This window comes from Stegodyphus dumicola, chromosome 3 (assembly GCF_044657685.1).
Source record: "Stegodyphus dumicola isolate Sdum_Otavi_A_Nest chromosome 3, ASM4465768v1".
NCBI classification, from domain to species: domain Eukaryota; kingdom Metazoa; phylum Arthropoda; class Arachnida; order Araneae; family Eresidae; genus Stegodyphus; species Stegodyphus dumicola.
In genome coordinates, this window is record NC_140770.1 from 264,626,353 (window position 1) to 264,647,662 (window position 21,310).

The 21,310-nt window shown below is 35.3% G+C and overlaps 1 protein-coding gene across 2 annotated transcripts in view; it reads right to left on the reverse strand.

Annotated features, from left to right (window-relative positions):
- Nucleotides 1-20,765, reverse strand: part of LOC118198713 (neprilysin-2-like) — a 74,875-nt gene extending 54,110 nt beyond the window's left edge. Inside the window, exons 1-4 of one of the 2 annotated variants that reach the window (XM_035370463.2) lie at nt 20,458-20,765; nt 13,107-13,211; nt 8,276-8,437; nt 4,687-4,770 (exon numbers count right to left, since the gene is read on the reverse strand). In XM_035370463.2, the coding sequence (XP_035226354.1) occupies nt 4,687-4,770; nt 8,276-8,437; nt 13,107-13,211; nt 20,458-20,503 (397 nt within the window). In that variant the 5' untranslated portion in view covers nt 20,504-20,765. Of the gene's footprint in view, nt 1-4,686; nt 4,771-8,275; nt 8,438-13,106; nt 13,212-15,467; nt 15,517-20,457 lie in introns of those variants that run through there. The other variant, XM_085814086.1, reaches the window with a different exon arrangement.
- Between the last annotated feature and the right edge of the window lie 545 nt (nt 20,766-21,310).

Below are 21,310 nucleotides of genomic sequence, written 5' to 3' on the forward strand. Positions count from 1 at the left end.
AAATATCAAAATAGCAAATAATTCACTATTTAGCACCAGTATCACATATGTTCATAAAAAATTCACTATTTATCAAAAGAAAATAACTAAAAGATTTCAGTGTGGAAACTTCATATTACAATTCGTTTACATCTCAGTTCAGTTGGCATTCGTTTTGGCATTTTGCGTCGATTCACTGTAAATATCCTTATCACTTTTCAAAGGCCCACCAGCGGCGGAGTGGTAAAGTCACTGAACACTGGTAGTTCGGTCCGAAGTTCGAATTGCGAACGGGCTGGCTGCATAGGCGTTTTCGTGGTTTTTCCCCATGTGTAACGTGTATACGAGCTAGTTTCCCTTACAAAGTTACTTTCCTCCATGAAGGCATCCCTTCCCTTAAGCAGATAGCCCTAGTGTGCTTTGCCGTAATCTCAATAAACCAAACTATTACTTTTCAAACTGTCGTCACTAAATGCTATCGCCCTGTTTTATATTTAAAGAAATTAAATAATGAGGAATCTACATAAATGTATGCATGTTTCTCGCATTGTAATAAACAACGACACCTAGAGCCATCCAATTTTGAATAATGTAATCCTCCTCCAAATATGGGCCTCTAGAAGCCCAAATTTGGAATTTGTTTTGTTATCGACTAGCTGTTACGCGGCCAACCTTTGTCTCGCTTTTAAATGTACCGAAAAAATCCTTAAAGCGAATACAAAACATTAAATTTTAAAACTGCACAGAATTTTACTCTGCAGTATAACTTTATCAAAAAAAAACAAATTCAACAAAAACGTTTTACATACAAAAAAATTACAATGAAATAAGCAATATCCCTTAATAGTACAAATATTAATTATCCTAATAAGTCAATTAATCAACTTTCCGTTGCCTTGTCTAAACAAACGTTCAGTACCCAAGAGAAACATTAAATTTAAAAACTGCACAGAGTTATCGCGTTCATTTTCCAGTGGCAACAGTGCTGATATCAGCTACAATGGCAATAGTGGGATATATCAGTAACAATGGCTGCGTGCCATTGTTACTGACATAATGAGAGATAATTACCGATTTAATGCGATTTCATCAAAACACATAAAATGAAAAAAAAAAAAAGAATCTCATCCGCTTCGAGGTGCACTTTCTCTTGTCTAGATGCACCCCCTATGTACAAAATTTCGTAGCCCTGGGTGTATTAGCTTACGCTCAGCACGAACGAAAGACACATACACATAAAGACAGTTCCTCTTATATATATATATATATTTAATATATTATAACATTTTGTAGAGACATTAGGTATATTTTTGGAAGCAGGAAAGATGAAAAATAGCAACCGCCTTCCCCGGGAATCGAACCACAGACCTTTGGAATACCGGTCCAGCGTGCAAGAACCACTACACTACACCACGAAGGTACATTGGGAAAGGGGGATAAATGCCTTATATATACTCCCCTTTTTAAAGGGCGACTGGGGTTTTTAGGGGACCTAATCGCCAATTCCTGGGTGTGTAGAATCCTCATCCAACAACCCTTTTTTTTAGTTCGGGCGCCACTGTAGAGACAGTAGGATTTTTGAAAGCAGGCAAGATGAAAAATGATCAATCGCCTTCGCCGGTAATCGAACCACGGACCTCTGGAATACCGGCCCAGCATGCAGAACCACTACACCATGAAAGCACATTAGGAAAGTGGAAGAAATACCTTATAACTTTAACGAAATTTTGATTAAGAAACTCATCGATTTCAAAGCGAGTAATAGCAACGCTGTGAGGAAAAAAAATCATTTTTATCTCCAGCACGCGAGACTGTGTATCAGAAATTCTAAAGATATGCTCATTTTAAAACTATTTTGCAATATTCGTGTTGAAATTAATTTTATGGTTTTTATGGTTTAAGTGCGAAGAACATGATATTTAATAAATAAATCCCCCCCCAATTGCAGATTGTGAACAATTGCAAATGTAACCCAGTCCATTAATCTATACAAGGTCGAATGTGGTGGTCTTTTTATTATGGAGGCACATAATAGGTGGGCCACCATCGACTTTCCTATGAAGGGACGGGCAGTTACAATCATGCCTTCTTCGGGATTCGAATCCACGTCCTTCGGCATCGCAATCAGCTTTCCTGTTTACTATACCGACTGGGCGGCTGTTTGAGAAGTATTAATGCAGTGTATAAGGTATTTCTCCCGCTTTCCTAGAGTGCCTTCGTGGTGTAGTGGGACGGTATTCCAGAGGTCCGTGGTTCGATTCCCGGCGAAGAATTTTCGATTCGGCGAAGAATTCCCGGCGAAGAATTCGAATTTTTCGATTCTCCTCCTTCCAAAAATATAGCTAATGTCTCTACAAGTGAAACAGGAAATGATCTGGATCCCCCACTTCTCAGCAGCTGCAGTTATCCGAGGTACGGAGATTAAATCTTTTAAGATAGCTTGGAAAAGGGCCGTGCCCTGTTAGAAATTGAGTTACATAGCAGTTTGAAGTTTGAAGTTTACTTTGAGGTAAAATTTAAATGTTCTGCGTCCTCTTATGGCCTCAGCCCATCTGTTCTGCCATATTCTTTTGAGCTTTGCTAAAGTGATTTTTTTTTAGATATGACACTGGTAATTTTATCGGGTATTTTTGTTGTGAGATAGTGTTCGTAGTTTGTTTCGCTAATTCGTGTGCTTGCTCATTGCTCTGAATGCCAATGTGTGCTGGCACCCAGCATAGAGCATATGTCTTTGGTGCAGTGGACAGTCTGTTAGCAGGCATTTTATGCTGTTCATAAGCTCGCTTTTATTATTTTGCCTTGTATCTTAAAAATTTGGCCTTGCATCTTGGGGCTGGAGGCTGAATCGCTAAATATGACTGCACTGTCGTTTCGCAGATTAGTAGCTAGTTTGATAGCTGCTTTCAGTGCTGTCAGTTCAGCTTGAAAGACCGTGTTGTTGTTATTCAGTCGTGTAGTCCAACTATTTAGTAGCTGATTGTTTTGTACGGCACACTTCCGGTCCCTAATTCTGTGCTTGAGCCGTACGTATATATCACAGTTTTGTCGTGTGAGACAGGTTTATAAGTCATAGAAATATACTTTGTCAGATCTGTGTGTGCTGGATGTCCCAGTATGGCATGGCTATGTAGCTCAAAATCGGCACTGAAAAACATGCCATCCCAAAGCTTCGCGTTACATTGTAGCCTTGTGATTCTTGCTTTCCTTTCTACTGTAAGATCCAAAGGGGAAATTTCAGCCAATACTTGAATAGCTGAAGTTGGTGAAGTTCGATATGATCTACATATTAAAAGAAGTAGATGGAGAGCACCCCAAGAAACTGGTCCGACGGTCTCTCACCCCTCTTCCCCTACCACCAACCCCTGAAGAGGACTTTCGGCTCGCCTCATATTTAGAGTACCCCCATGCCGCACGGATGCCATATATTTACAAACATCGATGCCTTCTCCGGGATTCCAACCTGGGCCCTTCACGGCATTCAGCGGCGCTAACCACTGTACCGGCTGGGCGGCTTTCTCAGAACTGGTACAAATGGAATTCTCGATCCGTTAAACCAATTATCAGATCGAATGCCTGTTTTACGTTTGCAGTTTTTTACATTGCACCGCCATATATTTGCATTGATGTAGAGTTTCATTTTTTGTCCATTTTCATAGGTTCGATTACGAGGCAAAACATCTCTTTCTTGAAAGAAACCTATAGAATCCTCTTCGCTCCTTGGTAAATTTAAAATATTAAATACTTTGGAACAGAAAATATTAATTAATGTAATTCGATAAGCAATTCAGAATTCACGATAAATAACACGTGACTCAATCCGCAGCAATTCAGAATTTACGATAAATAACAATTATCATTGGCGATTTATCACGGGGGGCGTAATCTTCCGTAAGTTTCACGTTTAGAGATTATAAGACAGTGCGTGTTCTGTCTCTCGTTACCACGTTACTAGGTTGCTTTTCTAGATTAAGAGTTCTTGTCTTCGGCCTTGCATCATAATTGCCAATGGTTGAATTTCAGCCCGTAAAGTTCTGAGCCAACTTCGCGTTAAATTGATTGTGTAACCTTCGGCTACTAGTTATTCAAATTTAGACTTACATTTGGCTTACTATCTTGAGTTTCTCGCCATTTTGGCAGAGCTGTAGGCACCTTGAGAGCCTTCGGTTTATCTTATTTAGTTTTAAATAAAAGGTCTTTTACACCCTTACCAAATTTCAGTTGTCACTTTTAAAATTCAGCGAAAAGTCGCTTAACATCTACCAATAATTTTAAACGCTTTGAACAGCACCTAAATATGTTAAATTCTAATTGGATAATTTAAATATATTTCAATTTTTATTAATTATGTATATGAAAGAAATGGTAAAGATTTTAACTATTAACAAGCGCTTTTATTGCTTTTCAGTCGTTAAATCTGTGAACATTAAAATTCGATGCAGGTTATATAATTAAGTTTTATTGTGATCGTACAATTCTTTCATAATGTTGTTCTAATGTCCAGAATTACCATATTATATTTAGAGTGCAATCACACATATTTCTTAATTTAGACGTCTGTAAAGTCGATCCGTATATCATATTGATTATGATATAAGCATATTGATTATTTTTTCCATCATATTTCAGATTTATTTAAATGGTGATATAGTTAAATGATGAGCTATATACTATATACATATTGAAAATATATTTCAAAATGAGGCTTACCGCTATCCGTGCATGAGTCGTACAATGCTTTCAGCTTGACAATGAAATCTGGTTCCGTTCCTGTCAACTCTTTTTCTAATAGAACTAGAAAAAAAAAATTAATAATATTTATGCTCATGAAATTTCATTATACCGCTTCCCTTATTAAGTGTCTCTGGCACCAATAATTAGGCATCTATAAATTTCTGTGGTTCTCATATAATTTGTACCGAATGGCCAGTTAGATCAAATTTAAACATTTTATAATCATAAAAACAGTTTTCTAATCTTTACTTGGAAAAATTTCATAAAAATTACAAACGCAACAAGAGATACTTTGCATTAATTTAAACAAACTAAGGTAAATTAAAAGAAAGGATTTAGCAAATGCATTAATCATATGGTTGAACAATGTTTTACTGCAGCATAAATATAACATTTCTAAGCTTATCTTTTGAAACGATTCAGATATCTGCGCTTAAATTTGACTCTTGAAGAGCGAAACAAGTGATATATATATATGAAATTTCAAAGAAGAAGGGAAAAGCCAGACTGTAAGTTTGCATCTTGTCCAAGACTCCTGCATAAAAAGGTGTCTTCCGAAAACGACGCAAATCACCTGGCATATATTTTGATGCCAACGCTTTACTGAATACTGCAGTGAGTCCGTAATACTTTTGGACTAACTCCAAAGACATAAATCACAACACTGCTTTTTTACCGCATATAACTCATGCACCAGCTGTACATGTCCCAACTCATTTCATACAGTCTAAAGCTTTGGATTTTACAAGTGTCGAGTTTCTTGATTATTTCTTCGCTAGTTACTCGAATAACTGGTTGGCAAAATAACATATCGTCATGAGATTCGTTGTTTCATACGTGACGTATAAAAACAAGCAATTGAGACAAACCTTCAGTAAATCAGTAAATTCGCCCAGTTGGTGGCGACAAAAGTTTACTTTCAGCAACTTCTTGGACCAGTTAATTTATGCCCATTGGTACATTTCATCAATTCTGCAAACTGTTGTGTTATATGAAAGCGATTTTGTTTCGACTTCCTTTAAGCTTTTTACTAAACATAGCTTCAACTGCATCCTTTATCGCTGGGAGCACTAACGTTTCTCCACTTGTGTGAGGCTTACCAATTTTCGCAATCTAATAGCTAATCAGCAATAAAGCGTGCTAAAAGTTTTTGTTGATCTTGGTGAAAAGCAAAAATATTCTTCTTGATATTTTCGACACGTTCAGCCTTCTTTTGAAAAATTGTCCCGGTGTGTAATTTACTCGGGTGCATGCTTTCGTTCACAAATATTTCACTGCAGATAGTGCACTCAGGTTTGGGATTATCTTCATCCTCATTCCAAGAAAAGCCTCATGCTAAGTAGTCCGAATCAAACTTCTTTACAATTTTTGTTCTTTTCGGTCTCCTTGAATTTGAGTTGGAAAGTTCACTTTCGTCTACAGTCGGCGTCTTCTTTATAGGCGTCTTCTTATCCAATATATAGATGCAATCAAATAGGCGATAAAAAAGCAAATAAACATTGAGAGTAACGCAAAAGATAATGAACCGCTTCGAAATAAATGCATACGCAGGCTGAATTGAGCGTTCATTGGAAAAAGAGTTTTTTGATTAAGTGCTCGGATTTTGAGGTATTATATGGAAACGTAACCTTTTAGCGAAGCCGCTGATTGGAGTAAAGACGACATGACAGGTATCGTGCGTAAAAAGACAATCCTTTCCATATGTATCCACACACTGAAAAGATACTCTTCATTTCTTGTCATTCGATACGTCATTCGAGTCGCTTGTTTGCGTACAGCGTTACTTCTTTTTTGTCGTGTTGTTACTATGTGGGCTGATGAGCCTTTTAAAGCCCACATAACATTTTTGCAAATTGCGAAAAAATAGATACACATTCCAGGTTTTATCTCAACCCACCAAACATTGATTCGTGGCTCATTTGTGGATCTTGATCCACAATATGGGAAACGCTGTCCTAGATACTATGATACTTTGATTACTTGGTCGGTTATGCTGGCCTGCAGCAGGTGATTCTCGATTATTGAAAGAGTCCTATTAGGGACTTACTTGTGATACAATCGTAAACAACACTCTCCAAAAGAGATAAGTACCTGACCGGGAGAAAACAGATTGAAGTGTCGATGTTGGTAGTCTCTCAGAATTGACGCATTTGCAAAGACACAATATCAAACTGAATCGTAAAACCATTGGGAAATTCTGGTTTCTCATTGGTCATCCTGATTATTCAGTGTAGTACGCAGCGAATGAACAGCGTAGGGCCTAAAAAATCTATCTTCCTTAAGAATGTCATACTTCAGTATTTCTGTGAATTATTCGCTCATAAAATCTTCAATTAATCCGTGCAGTGAAATCTTTGGTTGATTCTATTTTTAGATCCGAGTGCAGGCTTCTGTTCCTTAAAAAGTACGGGGCACCTGTGATAATTCTAAGAGCCTTATTTTGCAACACCTGAAGTTTTTTGTAGTCTTTCTCACTGGCAGTAGTCCAGGCAAGACACGCATACGTAATAATAGGCCTAAATAGATGTGATATAGATTCTTTCTTCAAACTGATGGAAAGCTGATCATTTTTAAGCTGTGGGAAAAGTTTGAGTATTGTTGCATATACTTTTCCACACACTTTGGCCACGTGGGTGGACCAGGTGAATGACCTATTAAAGGTAACCCCAAGATAACTGGCGCTGTCAACTCTAGGAACCAGGATACCGAAGAGCCTTACAGCTCTCCTGCAGTATTGCTTAGACCGTTTAAATGCATCACTTTTTATAAAAATGCAGAAAGCTGTCTGGAATATCCTGTCTCTAATTACTTGACGAGCGGCAAATTGCTTTCGTAGTTATTCCAACACGAAGAAATATTAGTATCAACCACAGATTTAGCCCAGTTCTGGGGTTCTTGTTTTGTGTCTGCCTAAATATTTACTTCGTTACCATTTTTATGCTGAAAAGATAGTCTTTTCCAAAAATATCCATCCACATAGGATCAGCTCCATGGGAATAGTTTTGTTGGAATAATTAATTATAAAGGTTAACCTTTATGATTAGTTCTACGGACAGCTCTTCCGGCATAACTAATCCATCCATTATTAAAATAAATAAAATTAAGAATTAATTATATAGGTTAACCTTTATGATTAGTTCTATGGACAGCTCTTCAGGCATAACTAATTCATCCATTATTAAAATTAATAAAATTAATATTTTTTTATTTTAATAATTATACATAGCTGTGATTGTAAAGTTTTCACATCAACTTGTTTTTCGTGGAGCCTTTTATTTTATTTATTTTCTTTTCACGTAGTTGTAGCATAATAAATAACCAACCAAAAGTCCTTCTTACATTACAAATCATTACTGTGATTCGCGATTTTTATACAATATACCTATCTATTTTTGTCAGTTACGCATTTTATCGCTTTCGTCAAAATAAGGCCAATTTTTTTCTGACAAAAATGATTATTTATATCATGAATATAGTTCTCGGCTTTAGATAGCACAATAACACAAGGTTATCTATAACGTCTGCAATTAAATGGTTTGTCAAAACTTTAAATATCTTTACTTACCTCTAATAGTGTCGTCACGTTCAGCTTCGATTTTAGAATCAACGGAAACGAATTCTTCGTCCTCAGAAATTTCATTTCTTTTCAACCAATTACCACAGGTGAACTGGTAGAAGTCCTCGCAAGGATCCGAAGTCTTATCCATATTAGACACAATGGCAGTAGCTATAACATAAAGGAAAAATTATCAATTACAAAAACAAAAATTCATTTTGTATTGTAACTACAATTTCAAATTCTGTAATGAAATGGTCTCAACACTGTAAATTTGAGCGTCGCTAAAAGATAAGGAAAAGATTGCAAAATCCTCAACATCAAACTTCATAATGCAATGTAAGTTACTTGTATCAGAAATATTCTAATAAATTTCGTTAAATCTTTTCTTATATTTAAGTAAAATTTTATTATGGTATACATCGCTGGTAAATGCTTTCATTCTATTATTTAACTGCATTCAAATTGCAATACGGCGTTCTGACAGATTCATGAATTTTCATAAATTTTGCTCAGTCTTTTTCATGGGCTTAAACATTCAAAATATTCTGCAAGTTTAAAAGCATTTTATTAAAACGAAACCTTCAAAATATCGAACTGTACTTTGGACTATTCTATTATACTGTACTATACTACTATTCTACTTTTCAGTTTGCAAGGCGCAGTGTCTGCATGATTTAGCTTTGTGATGAAAATGTCGCTGTGAAAAGTTTCAAATGAAAGAGTCTCCGCAAATTTGGAAAGGCAAGATACTTTGCGTTATATAGAAGCGTTATATAGAAGTTATATAGAAGCATTTATTACAGAAAATAGAGTACGCGCGCAAAAAAAGTGATGCGCGCTCAAAATTTAATAATAAATTTAATAACTTGTTTGCTGAGAAGGTCTGAAAATTTTAGCTTGAAAAAGCCTGGATTTTATACCAGAATCCTCGAAACGACAGGTGTCACTAGGAGGAAGAGGCACCCAGGCCTGGCTGGCTCGAAGGTCACCTTAACACTTTTAAACACCCCTAAAGGCTATCCAAGGCATCCACCGAAAAAAGCTTAGAACTGAGTTCGACATGGAACGTCTCCCAGTGTTGACCAAGAGAGCCAGCCCCCATCGACCATGTAACGTCCCCACAACTAAGAGGCAGACAAGACAATAATATATGGACCTTGCCGAACCTGAAACTACCACCAAATAAACCATGGTTCTAGTCACTGTGAAGACTCTTAACTTTTCCCAGAAGTCGAGTTTTTCTAGATATTGACCTAGTCAGACCTCGAAATGACAGAAAATTTGTGTTTAACATTTCCTGAAAGAAGATCTAACTCTAGTTCTCGATGAAGAGTTAGTGTTAGAATCCATAATGACAGAGCGCTGGACCAAGGACCCCCGTCCCAGGGGTGTCCGCCGATAACATCGCGGGCGAAAACGTCGCGGAGAAAACAACGCAAGGCGAAAACGTCGTGCTACAGAACATCGTGGGAGAAAACATCGCAGTTCTAAAACATCGTGGAACAAAATATCGTCGTCGAAAATAAAGCGGTTCAAAAACTTCGCAGTTTAAAAACATCGTCGTCGAAAATATCGCGGTAAAAAATAAAGTATCGACAAATCATCGCAGGACGATAACATCGCAGACCTGCTTTTTTCAGACTTTAATAATTGTAAATCGATATTCCCATAATGATTTGTGAGCGCGAGATGGAAAGAAAGATAATTTTTACTTTCATATTTTTTATTAATTAATAATTTTTCTGAAAAATTAAGAAGGAAACTTAATACTTAAGAATAAACTGAAGCAGAACAAGAAATAATTTTCATTATAAGAGCATTAGATTGACAAAAGTGAAGAAAATAATCCATAATTAGCAATTTTTTGTAGATAAGGTCATGTACGAGGTTACGTAGCTTCCTTTTTCTAAACATTTTTAGATTATACTTTTAATGAAAAATTACCAGTAAAAACTTTATAAAAAATTATTTATTAATGACCTTTGTTAGTTAACTGTGTCAGTTTAAAATTCTATTAAGTGCTATAAGTTGCCTTAATTTTCTATGCTAAAATTTCCTTCTTACGTTTTCAGCAAAAATTTATTAGTTAATAAAAAATATGAAAGTAAAGATTATCCTTCTTTCCATTTTGCGCTCACAAATCATTATGGAAATATCGATTTACAATTATTAAAGCCTGAAAAAAGCAGGTCTGCGATATTATCATCTTGCGATGATTTGCCGATACTTTTTTTTTTACCACGATATTTTCGACGACGATGGACGATGTTTTTAAACTGCAAAATTTTTGATCCGCTTTATTTTGGACGACGATATTTTGTATCACGATGTTTTAGAAATGCGATGTTTTCTCCCACGATGTTTTGTATCACGACGTTTTCGCCTTGCGTAGTTTTCTCCGCGTTGTTTTCGTCTGCGATGTTTTTGCCGCGATGTTTTCGGCTGTAACCGTCCCAGGATAGTCATACCAGCACTCCATTCGGGGTTGTCATTATCCAGGATCCAAAGACCCCGGTCAAAGGCGGCGCAGACCCCGCAGACCCTGCCCGGCTTTATACATAGCAAAGGACAGTTTGTAACGCTTACCAAAAATGTCTACTGAGATTCCTTAGCCATTCGGGCAGCATATTTCACAAGTGCACATCAGCGTAGCCACTGAGGGAGGGGCTTCGAAAATGGACCAATGAACTTCTATTGCTCTTGTGACGCTAAATCTTCGTGCATGCGAGCGTATGTTGTTTATGTTTTAATTTGCATTTGTTTCGTAGTTATAAATGTACGGCGTAATAGTAGAAAATCTCGTAGTGCTTTCGTTTCATGAGTTTAATTAATCGCTGACATTTGACTTTCGCGATTTTTATCACGCATTAATATTTGGATTGATGTTAACGACGTATTATCGCTCTTCACATCGAGAAAATGACTCAAGCTACAGTTAGCCTCGAATATTATGCATTTACTAACACCTGTGGATTAAGAGAATTAAAGTGTATAGTTTTTTTAATTAAGCTGAGGATGACTGGAAGTATTCAAATGAATCTAGTGTTTCTTATTTCAGTGCTTGCATTCTTTTGATGTCTAAAGTGTAAGATTCAAAATACACATTGTGCATGATCTGATTATATCCAATGTTAACAATAAAAGTTATATGTGAATAAATTGAATGTATTCATTGTGAATAAAATAAATTTATTCTGTTTGATGAGTATTTCTTGTGTATATAGTACATTTAAGAGTGAGCAGTTATTAAATGTGAAATTTAACACAGTAAGTGTATACGAATGCAAATTAGTAAAGTTCACTTTGAATAAAATTCTGTGTTGGCTGTTATTATAGGACATCTTTTTCATATAGACTGCAAAAAAAGATGCTGATTCTATTTATATACATAATTGGTGTAAATATTTTTCTCACATATTTCTTTCTTCATCTTATTTACCACTTAATTAATATTTCACATGGATATTTTTGCGGCGTATCCAACACGTGTTTATATTTAATTCAAATTCTTTCAGCCAGGTAGTGAAATTTTCCCAGTTTGCTTATATTCGATCTAACTTTGCAATGCAAATTTTCAGAAGAACTCGACGATACTTTAATTATTTTGTACAGAAAATTGCGTAGCAGAATATTTTCAACCATCTTGCTTAAATCTTAAAGCACGCGAAAGGTCAGGTGACATCACAGATATATTACTGGATGCCCATTGGTCCATCCTAGAAACCACTCCCTCGGTGGCTACACAGATGTGCACTTGTGAAATATGCATTCGGGCACCACTCCATCGGCTGCGTAGTTTCATATGAATGCTCCATCCGATCTGTCACTCCCTGTCACAGGATTTGAGGGGATGAAACCCCCGAGGTCTCGATCTCCAATCTAGCTCCACTACAGCCGGAGGAACGGACGCCACAGCACCAGTACGGTTCTTGCCAAGCCCGAACCTGCCTTAGAATAATCTGGGGCTCTAGTCCTATGAAGACAACTTATATAACCCCGTGACCGAGACTGCCTAGGTACAGATCCGAATCAGTAGCCTCACAGAATTCTCTGCGTTGCCGGGGTGGGACAATTCATGACGACAAATGTTTGAGCTGATCTTCTGGTGTAATACATTACAAACAAATCACAGATTCATGTCGATGTCAAAGAAAGCAGCACTCAAGCTCGCCACAAATAGCGGGAGATACAAGATAAACCGAAGTGAAAGCAAGTGAAATCTCCCATGTCCGATTCGGTTTATCTTGAACCATCCGATAAAAGATGCTGTGGGTCAAAACGCTTATATGAAGGTTAAAAAAAGATATTAAGCTGTACATTTTTGTTCTAAACGTAATGCATTTTGATAAGTATAGTTTTCCGTTGGGAATGAAACAAACTTGGGGGGCGCAGAAGTTGCGCATTGGTTGCAACGCCTCTTTTCGTAATTTTTTTAACATCAATCATCCTCACTGAAAGGGCCTACCGTCGGCACTTCAATGTGCGCAACTGTCCTCATCAGACTATGATTCTCCGTCTGGTAGCACGCTTTCAGTAACGTCATACAGTCTGCGATTGCCAAAGAACTCGGTTCGAAGTCTCGAAAATATTCAACGAATGAGCGACAGCATTGATGAAAACTCTGTTCTTGGGCTTACCCGTTCTCTAACCTTTCTTTCGGCGATCGCAGACTGAATAATGTTCGTGCTACCAGACTGAGAATCGTAGTTTGATGAGAACAGAAACAAATTATGAAAAACATTATTAAGCATTGTAAGCCATGTGCAGCTTCTGTGCCACCGTGTATATGTATTCATGCACTTTGAGGAAACATCATTTCAGAAATTATGAACGTCACCTGCTTGGAAGCATTTGGGTGTCTGGCAGACATCAGAGCTGGGGGACGCAGAAACGGCTAGTATTAGATTTGCTTCTTCTAACAGCCAGATATATAGCAAAAGACCTGAAAAAGAATTTAATTTATTTTCTGGAATATAGCAAATTATAATTATACAAATTATAAATGATTAGAAACTTAGAATAAACTGAGCAATTTCATTACAAACGACTCTTTCAGAAATGTATTTTTTTTGGGGGGGGCCACTGGAGGAGTTAAAATAATTTTAAACATACAAGTATTAAACGAAATGTTTTAGATAATTGTTTCGATATTTGACATCTACGCTACAGACCTCAGTTCGATCCGCAACATGTCTATTAATCTCAAGAATACTGCGGTTGAAGTGGCGTCCTACTTCTCACCTTTGTTAACAGATGGCGCCACGAGGCATCTGCAGCAATAAGACCTTGCGCCGCGCAAGGGGACAAGACAGCTAAAAACTATGAAATTAAAAAACGAAATATGGTAAATATATTTTGTTGTTGTAATACTTCTATAGTTAACACATTGAAACATAAGAAAAACAATGTTCTTAATTCCATTGCTTTTCTCATACGTTAAACAGGAACGGCTGTTCTAGTGACTGTTGAAAGGAAAGTCTTAGTTGATGCTTTTATAAGGTAACTTCTGAACTCAATTAATGTTCTTTTTATTTTGATTTAATTTAATTCTTTCTCGCAGCGATTGTAAAATAAGATATGCATATTTTAAAACATGTTTAATATTTTGTAAAATATAGAAAACTTTTGAATAATAAGTCTTATCCTGAAAAATGAGGAAAAAATGGAAAGACTTTTACCAGTTTCATTCTAAGTCCGATTGGATACTTTTATTCCCATGGTAATAATCTCAGGTTATTCTAGAGATAAATGTTTTGGGATTTTTATAATTTTGTGCTGAAAAGAAATGTTTTATTGAAAAATGCGACGTAAAAGAAAAGAATATATGTTTAACAGCATGTATGTTTCAATGCTTATGTATTTTATTGCATAATTTAATGTTACGCTAACAAGATATAAAATTTTTAGATTAAATTAACACCCCGAAGAATCAGTTTGACTTCTAAATTTGTTGTTTGACTTAAATTAAGATATAAATGACCAAAAAAAATTAACTTGCATCTTAAGAAGATTCAGTCCGAATAAACATAAAAGATAATTGTTTTTTTAACAAAACATGTGAGAAAACTAGCTGATTTCTCTGGTATGCAACTAAAAAATAACTCATGTTTCTTCGTTTTTTAATTCAAATCTAGGTGCTTAAGTATAGGAAGAACAGAAGAATATGTTTTGAAAACAAAAACAGTGCAGTTAGCGGTAAATTAAATTTCTTTAAACGGCACGTGTCTTTAAAAAATAGTATTAATGTATCCCAACACGTTCGGAATACTTATTTAAAAGCATAATATACGAACAACTTTAATCACATTTTAATAAAAATTAAAGATTTATAAATTTGGGAAATAAATTATTACAACGTAAAGATGAACGCTAGCTTATTTTGAAAAGTTAAAAGTATGGTCTATCCCAGGTATGGGCAGCCTATGACACATGGGCCACCGAGTGACCCATAAAATATTTTCAATTAACTACTTTAGCTTCGAAAATAAAGTATAATATATATAAAAAAAGAAACTCTGAGAGGTTTCAATTTTAAATTACGGCCAAAAGGGCGTTTTTTTAACATTTTGTGTGTTACCTTTATTTATTAAATATCATGTTCTTCGCACTTAAACCATAAAATTCAGTTCACGAGCAATATCTCAAAATAATTTTAAATTGAGCATATTTTTGTAAATTCCGATACACAATCTCGCGCTCTGGAGACAAAACTGATTTTTCTGTACAACGTTGCCATTGTTCGCTTTCAAATCCTTGAGTTTGTTAATCAAAAATTCGTTAAGGTTTTACAAAATATAAACTCGATAATAAAAAACATTCCAAATTTCAAATTTCGCCTTCCAGATACCCATATTCGCAGTAGGATGACGTCATTCAAAACTGGATGGCTCTGGGTACCTTTGTTTTATCACAATGCGAGAAACATATATACATATATGCAGATACTTCCTTATTTAATTTCTTCAAATATAATACAGGGCGATAATATTTGGTGGCAACACTTTGGAAAGTGAAACGGACATTCAGAGTGATTCGAAAATCACCAAATGAAAAAAATAGTCCCTCAGAGACAAAGCCTCTTTGGATTAAAAATAAATTATGCAACATAAACATTAAAACGAATACTTTAAGAATATATAAAAACAATAAATAATGGCTTCCCAGACGGGAAAATGGTTAGGAATTTTGACTGCCTTACCGAAGGTCCCGGGCTCGAAATCCGGAGATCGCATGGATGTAAATTATATGTCCCTTCATAGGAGGCAACGGTGGCCGCCTGTAAATTCTTCCATAAGAAAAACATAGAGGTATAAGATCAAGCCTTGAACCTCCTTAATTTCGAACAGCCTCCAAACCCTTACCTAAGATACCCTGCAGTACATGCAAAACTCAAAATATCTACAAAAGAAGACACCCTCAGTGTATCTACAGTTTCAATAGTGTACACAGATTGGTCAAAGAATAAACGACGAAGTAGGATGCGCGTTCTCTCTTAGCACGCCTCTTCGAGCAAGAAACAATAGAATGGAAGGGACACCTAAGAAACAATAAACAGCGCTTTCCAAGCTGAGCTTTCAGCCATAAAACACTCTACTCTATGGACTTCTCAAAGACGTTTAAGCGGACGGTGGACTTTAAAAATTAGTTAAGTTTTTATGTTTTCAACATGAAATTTTATACATATATATATTATAACATCAGTTTGTAAAATATATGTTCAAAATTTCAATTTATTTTAAATTAAAAATTTTCAAAACAAATAATTAATTATTTTAATGAAAGGTTTAAAATGCTCATTGCGCTCTAATTTTCAATAATTTTTCCGTTAAGTTAGATATAAAGACTTGGCAAAAGTTTTTGTGTATCCATTATTGAGTATACTGGATCAGAAATTTTTAAAAAGGATTTTTGTGAACTTAAACCCAGTTTTCCGAAAAAAATGTCACCCTTTGTTAAACATTATCACAAGTTTAAATTTCTTAATAACCTCGGATCCAAAAATGCATACACAGATCTACCGTAACATAGAACAAGATAGTTTCTTCCAAACATCATTCATTTTTAACTCAAAATGAGACGCATGGAGCATTTTCGAGACAATCGAACTGCGAAAAAAATTTTTTGAGGAAAGCGAATTTAAAGTTTTTCTTCAAACTTATCTTTAATACATGCTCATGAGAAACAGCAAATTAACTTTAAATATGATATGTAAAAGACTAGGTAACATTTTAGTATCATTTAACTATTTTTAATCTCATAATATCAGTAAGTATAAGAAAAATAAACATATCGCAAATTGGTATGCGATTCGAAGTTAGAGGTAGAAACAATTTATACATTATATACAATGAAACTTTTAAAATTCGCCCGCATCATATATTTTACTTTCATTTGTTACATTTACATTATCTTTTAATGCTTTGAATGCAATATTTTTTACTATTCTTGTCTTTTTTTCAAGCAGGTAAACTTCTTTTCAAAGGTTCAAGCGACGTTGATCACACTTTTTTGCAACGAGTAGGGAAAGCGAGTTTGTTTCTTCCGGTTCTACGCCATTGATATTGCAGAAAAAAATAAAAGTTTTCATTTTGTTCGTTTTTATGATAATCAGAATTATACTTTTAATTTTTATATATAAAGCTTAGAGTCTATTGTAATTCTTTCCGCAATACATTTTATCTCATTATTCTTCAAAAAGACTGCTCTGAAATGAAAATGTCACTAACCCAAAACGTCTTCTTAATACGCACATTTTGGTTGGTTTTGACCAGCATCCAAAAACGATTTCTGACGCCTGGTCTATCTATTAAAGCAATAAAATAAGAATATGATATTATTTTCACAAAATTGGCCATTTGAACGTATTTGGGAAACATTTTAAAGTCTCACCTTCTTGGGAAGCATATATTAAGTCTCTGAAGAATCAAGCGAATAATCACTACGTCCTATTAATCAAAAAGAGAACGCAAAAACGTTGTAAAAGATCCATTTATTAAGAACTCAAATAGTTCAACAGAATGCACTTCTTATTCTTACAATACAAGCCAACATTTATGGCGTAACTCACACGTAAGAATTTCAACTTGCTTAAATTAAATCTAAAATGAGCCCAAAGGCTACACAGAAAGGATTAACGTAAAAGTTATCTCAAACGGCGAGACAAGCAGTACTGGTAGGAATAGAACAAAGCCGAAGAGAAACTGCTAGCACAGAATTTCAATTAGTAACGTGGCCTTCAGCAGTCGGAACACGCTCTGGCCAAGATTAACATTCTAGCAGGAAAGCGGAAAGGAAGAAATGACAATAAAGATACTGAACATGAAATAACTAGTTAGATAATATAAATAAATGCCTTACGACAATAAGATCGTGTTTGGAAGCCTCTTGGTCCACTGTACGGCCCCGAGTTCAGCAATTTACGTAAAATCCTATTATATCAGGAGCAAAATTTTGGGATATGGTGTTTGACAAAAGGACACCTTCAGTTTTTATATTTTGTTGTCGAGGAAAAGATATCGTAAGATTTTAAACATTTAAAAAATTTCTGTCTAACATCTTTTCGAGAGTAGATTGTAACTCATCTTGCATATTTATACTTCACTTATTCGCTCTAAACTGGATTTGGTGAGTGGTTCATAGATCCGTGAGTCGTTCTGTGTAATTAGAAAATGTCTACCATCAAATCCTACGGATTTGACAGATTTAGACGGATTTTTATATTAAAATGAAAAGGAAATATATCATGTGAATGTTAAACTATCAACCGGCCAATAGAGTGGATTTAGGTGAATTCTTAAGAGTAAAATTAAACCGAGGGATATCGTTAGCCGTCAAAGCTGTTGGTCACTTGTGACCTGTGAATACTGCAACCAAGCCATAAGCTCACTGGTATGGGGCACTGCAGTAAATTTCGGTTATCAAGGCTACTGTTCCTTCTAATCTGCTTGGCGAACATGACGTGCCCTGATTAGACAGTGAGTTTAACTACAAACTATGTCTTATGGAGTGTAGCAAGGATAACAAGATGAGAAGGGTTAAATTACCCTTTATTTTCCACGATATCACAGGCGCTCCCGCACTTAGACAAACATACAAAGACTTGTGGTCCGAACGTAAAAAATATAAGAACTACTGACTAACTAAAATTTAAATAAAAGCTAACTTTGAATACTTTATACGAATGATTAACACTAAGACTGGCCTTTTAAAATATTACGTACGTAGTATGCAAACTGTGGAAAACTACAATACATCTTTAGCTTTCGAGAGGAATAAAATCTCTGACCATAAAGGCAGACAGCAACTGATGGCAAGCTCGCGTGAAATGCAGTGGCCAGACGGCTCACTTTCTCTCCATCTAACTCTGCTCTTGCAAAAAGCCACAACTTAAATACTTAAGCGTTAGCAAGTACAATTTGCATAAAAAAGTTACGCGTTTATTCTGGGCGGAAGTGGAAAATAAGAGAGGATAGTAGAGTTTTTAAATAAAATACACGTTAGTAAAACTTAAGATCCTTAGAAGGTAAAGTATTAAAATCAAATGAAACTATAGGAATGTGCGCCCATCAAACACATGGTCACTAGTCACTAGTGTCACATGGCCATTGGTCACGAATGATGTATACATCTTCAGTCATCATAGGAAAGTGCAATGTTATAGCAGTAGCAACACTTTTCAAAACAAGCAGATGATACATTCATAGAAACTTCAAAAAACGTAAAGCAAAGTTAAGCGAATTCCTCTAAGATTTTTTCTGACATCAAAAAGGTAACATTAAGTAATTGCTGACTCTAATAATATATATATACATAACAAAACACGATAACTGCTTTAAAAATAATTGGCGACCTCAAAATTAACATTCTAGATTTGTTGATCTCCCCCTAAATTCATCTGTTCTCCCAAATTCGAGATCTTTCTACGTTATGTAACGCTACTGTAAAATGGCAACTAAAACTATTATTAACCAATCATGGCTTGTCTCTAGAATCGCATCTACTTTGGTATAAATACCTCTAGCGAGCTAATTACGTCATTATTCTGCTAGCTTCTACATTGCTATATCTTCTCGCTTCGTTTCTTTAAAATGCCTGCGTCATTTCTTTCAGAAAACCAAAATGTGTATAAGAAATGATCGTAATTGTATGATTAAAGAGTATGTTGTCCACGAGGAATTATTCTAGTGTGCCTGAAAATCTGGAAATAAAGATGACAATTGGATGAACTTAGTTTAGTATGAACTTCTTCCTCTCGCCCTACCACTCAGCCGTCGCAACTGTGCTTCGAAATTATGACATATATATTTCTCATTAAAAGTCGTGACCCTAAAGGAATACTCGAAAAATTAAACTTCAAATACGTGTACAAAACTGAAAATAATACAAAGTTGAACAATGAAAAATTATGTATTAACCTCCTTTGCTTAACGCTTCAAACAGAACTTATCAAGGGAAAAGTGCTTCGACGCCTTAAACCAAGTTGATTAATGGGTTCCGAATACATGTTTCGTTCCTCTGAATCATTTGAAATACATATATTTAGTAAAATCATTATTTAGCATTGACAAATATCTAATTGACTTAAATTTTGTTGCAAAAGAAAACTCGAAATTAGTGCGCGGAACTAAGTTAACAATACATAAGAAAGTGACTAATAAAAATTTTAAATATTTTCCATTTTATCTCGTAGTAATTATATACCTTTACAAATAAGCATCCGGAATATTTTAACGTGAAGATATATGCCGGTAATATTATTATCACGTGATGTTCTGTAGATGCTTTCTTTTTACCACAATGCTTTGTGCAGCGATGTTGTTTTACAATTATCCATCTACAACGACATTTTTAAGGTAAATATTTTAACAGAATTCTTTTGCCTCTGTATTATTTTCTCTCCACTTTGTTTCGTAGGCAATAATTAAGCATTCAGTATTCTTATGGGCATTTTCTGTTATCTACTCAACTTCTCGAAGATTAATTCTTATGATTAAAATATTCCAGCTTAAATTATATCACTAAACGTACGTATCGTTTCTTCCTGTGATTTCCCATGCAGAGTTAAAATATGCGGCATGCCATCACTAAACAGACTTGGAAATCAATGTATAGAATTATATAACTCATTAAATATATAACTGCTATTAAAAATAATGTCTTATAGTTCTATGAAGAAATTTTATACTTACAAATGGACACCAACGGCTGGTAAAGAAAACTTATTTTCGCGACCATTCCTCTCCTCTTGAAAGCAGACGATTCTATTCACAGCAAGTTAGAGAATTTACAATATGCTTTCCTGACAGCTTAAGGATGTTGAAGAGATTTTAACACTTAGAGAGCAAAGGGATTTTTATACACGAAGACTACATAAAAACTGACGACATGGATGAAAAGCTATGCAATTACGTAAGACCCGGGATTTTACCCTTGAGTTGCATGTATGCCGCGAACTCATTTATTCAATCATTGAAGGACCGAATTTGATTAACAATTCTGATGCGTCATTTTGCGGTTGGCAGAATGCTTCTGCAGAGAGATGAACAATGCTCGTAAACTCCAGCTGTGTGTCATATCCTTTGAAAAGTTGACATTCAAAACACATATCATCTGGACCGCTAAAAACAAGGCAATACCGATGGGCGCGTGTAAGATTTTGTTTCGGAAAAAAAAATAGAGATAACACGAGACTAAGACACGTAACGTTCAGTAAAACTTGGTAAATATGTGTTTATTCAATATTTATACATAACTGACTCGCCGTTACAAACGACTCCGCAGAGCAGTGAAAAGGAAAGTAAAATTGTCATTGTTTGGAATACTGCTTGAAAATTAGAAAAAAAAGTGATTTACCTGTAAGATGTATCATTCATTTTAAATAACTCATTAATTAAATCATTGAATTTTAAACGCTCTGACATCATTTAAATACATTAATTGTCAGAAAAGAAACCAAATTGGCCAAAGTTCGGTTATCCGACACTGGGTTTATCCAACTCTAATTCTTTCCCCCCTTCACCTCCACACCGAAATTACTTGTAG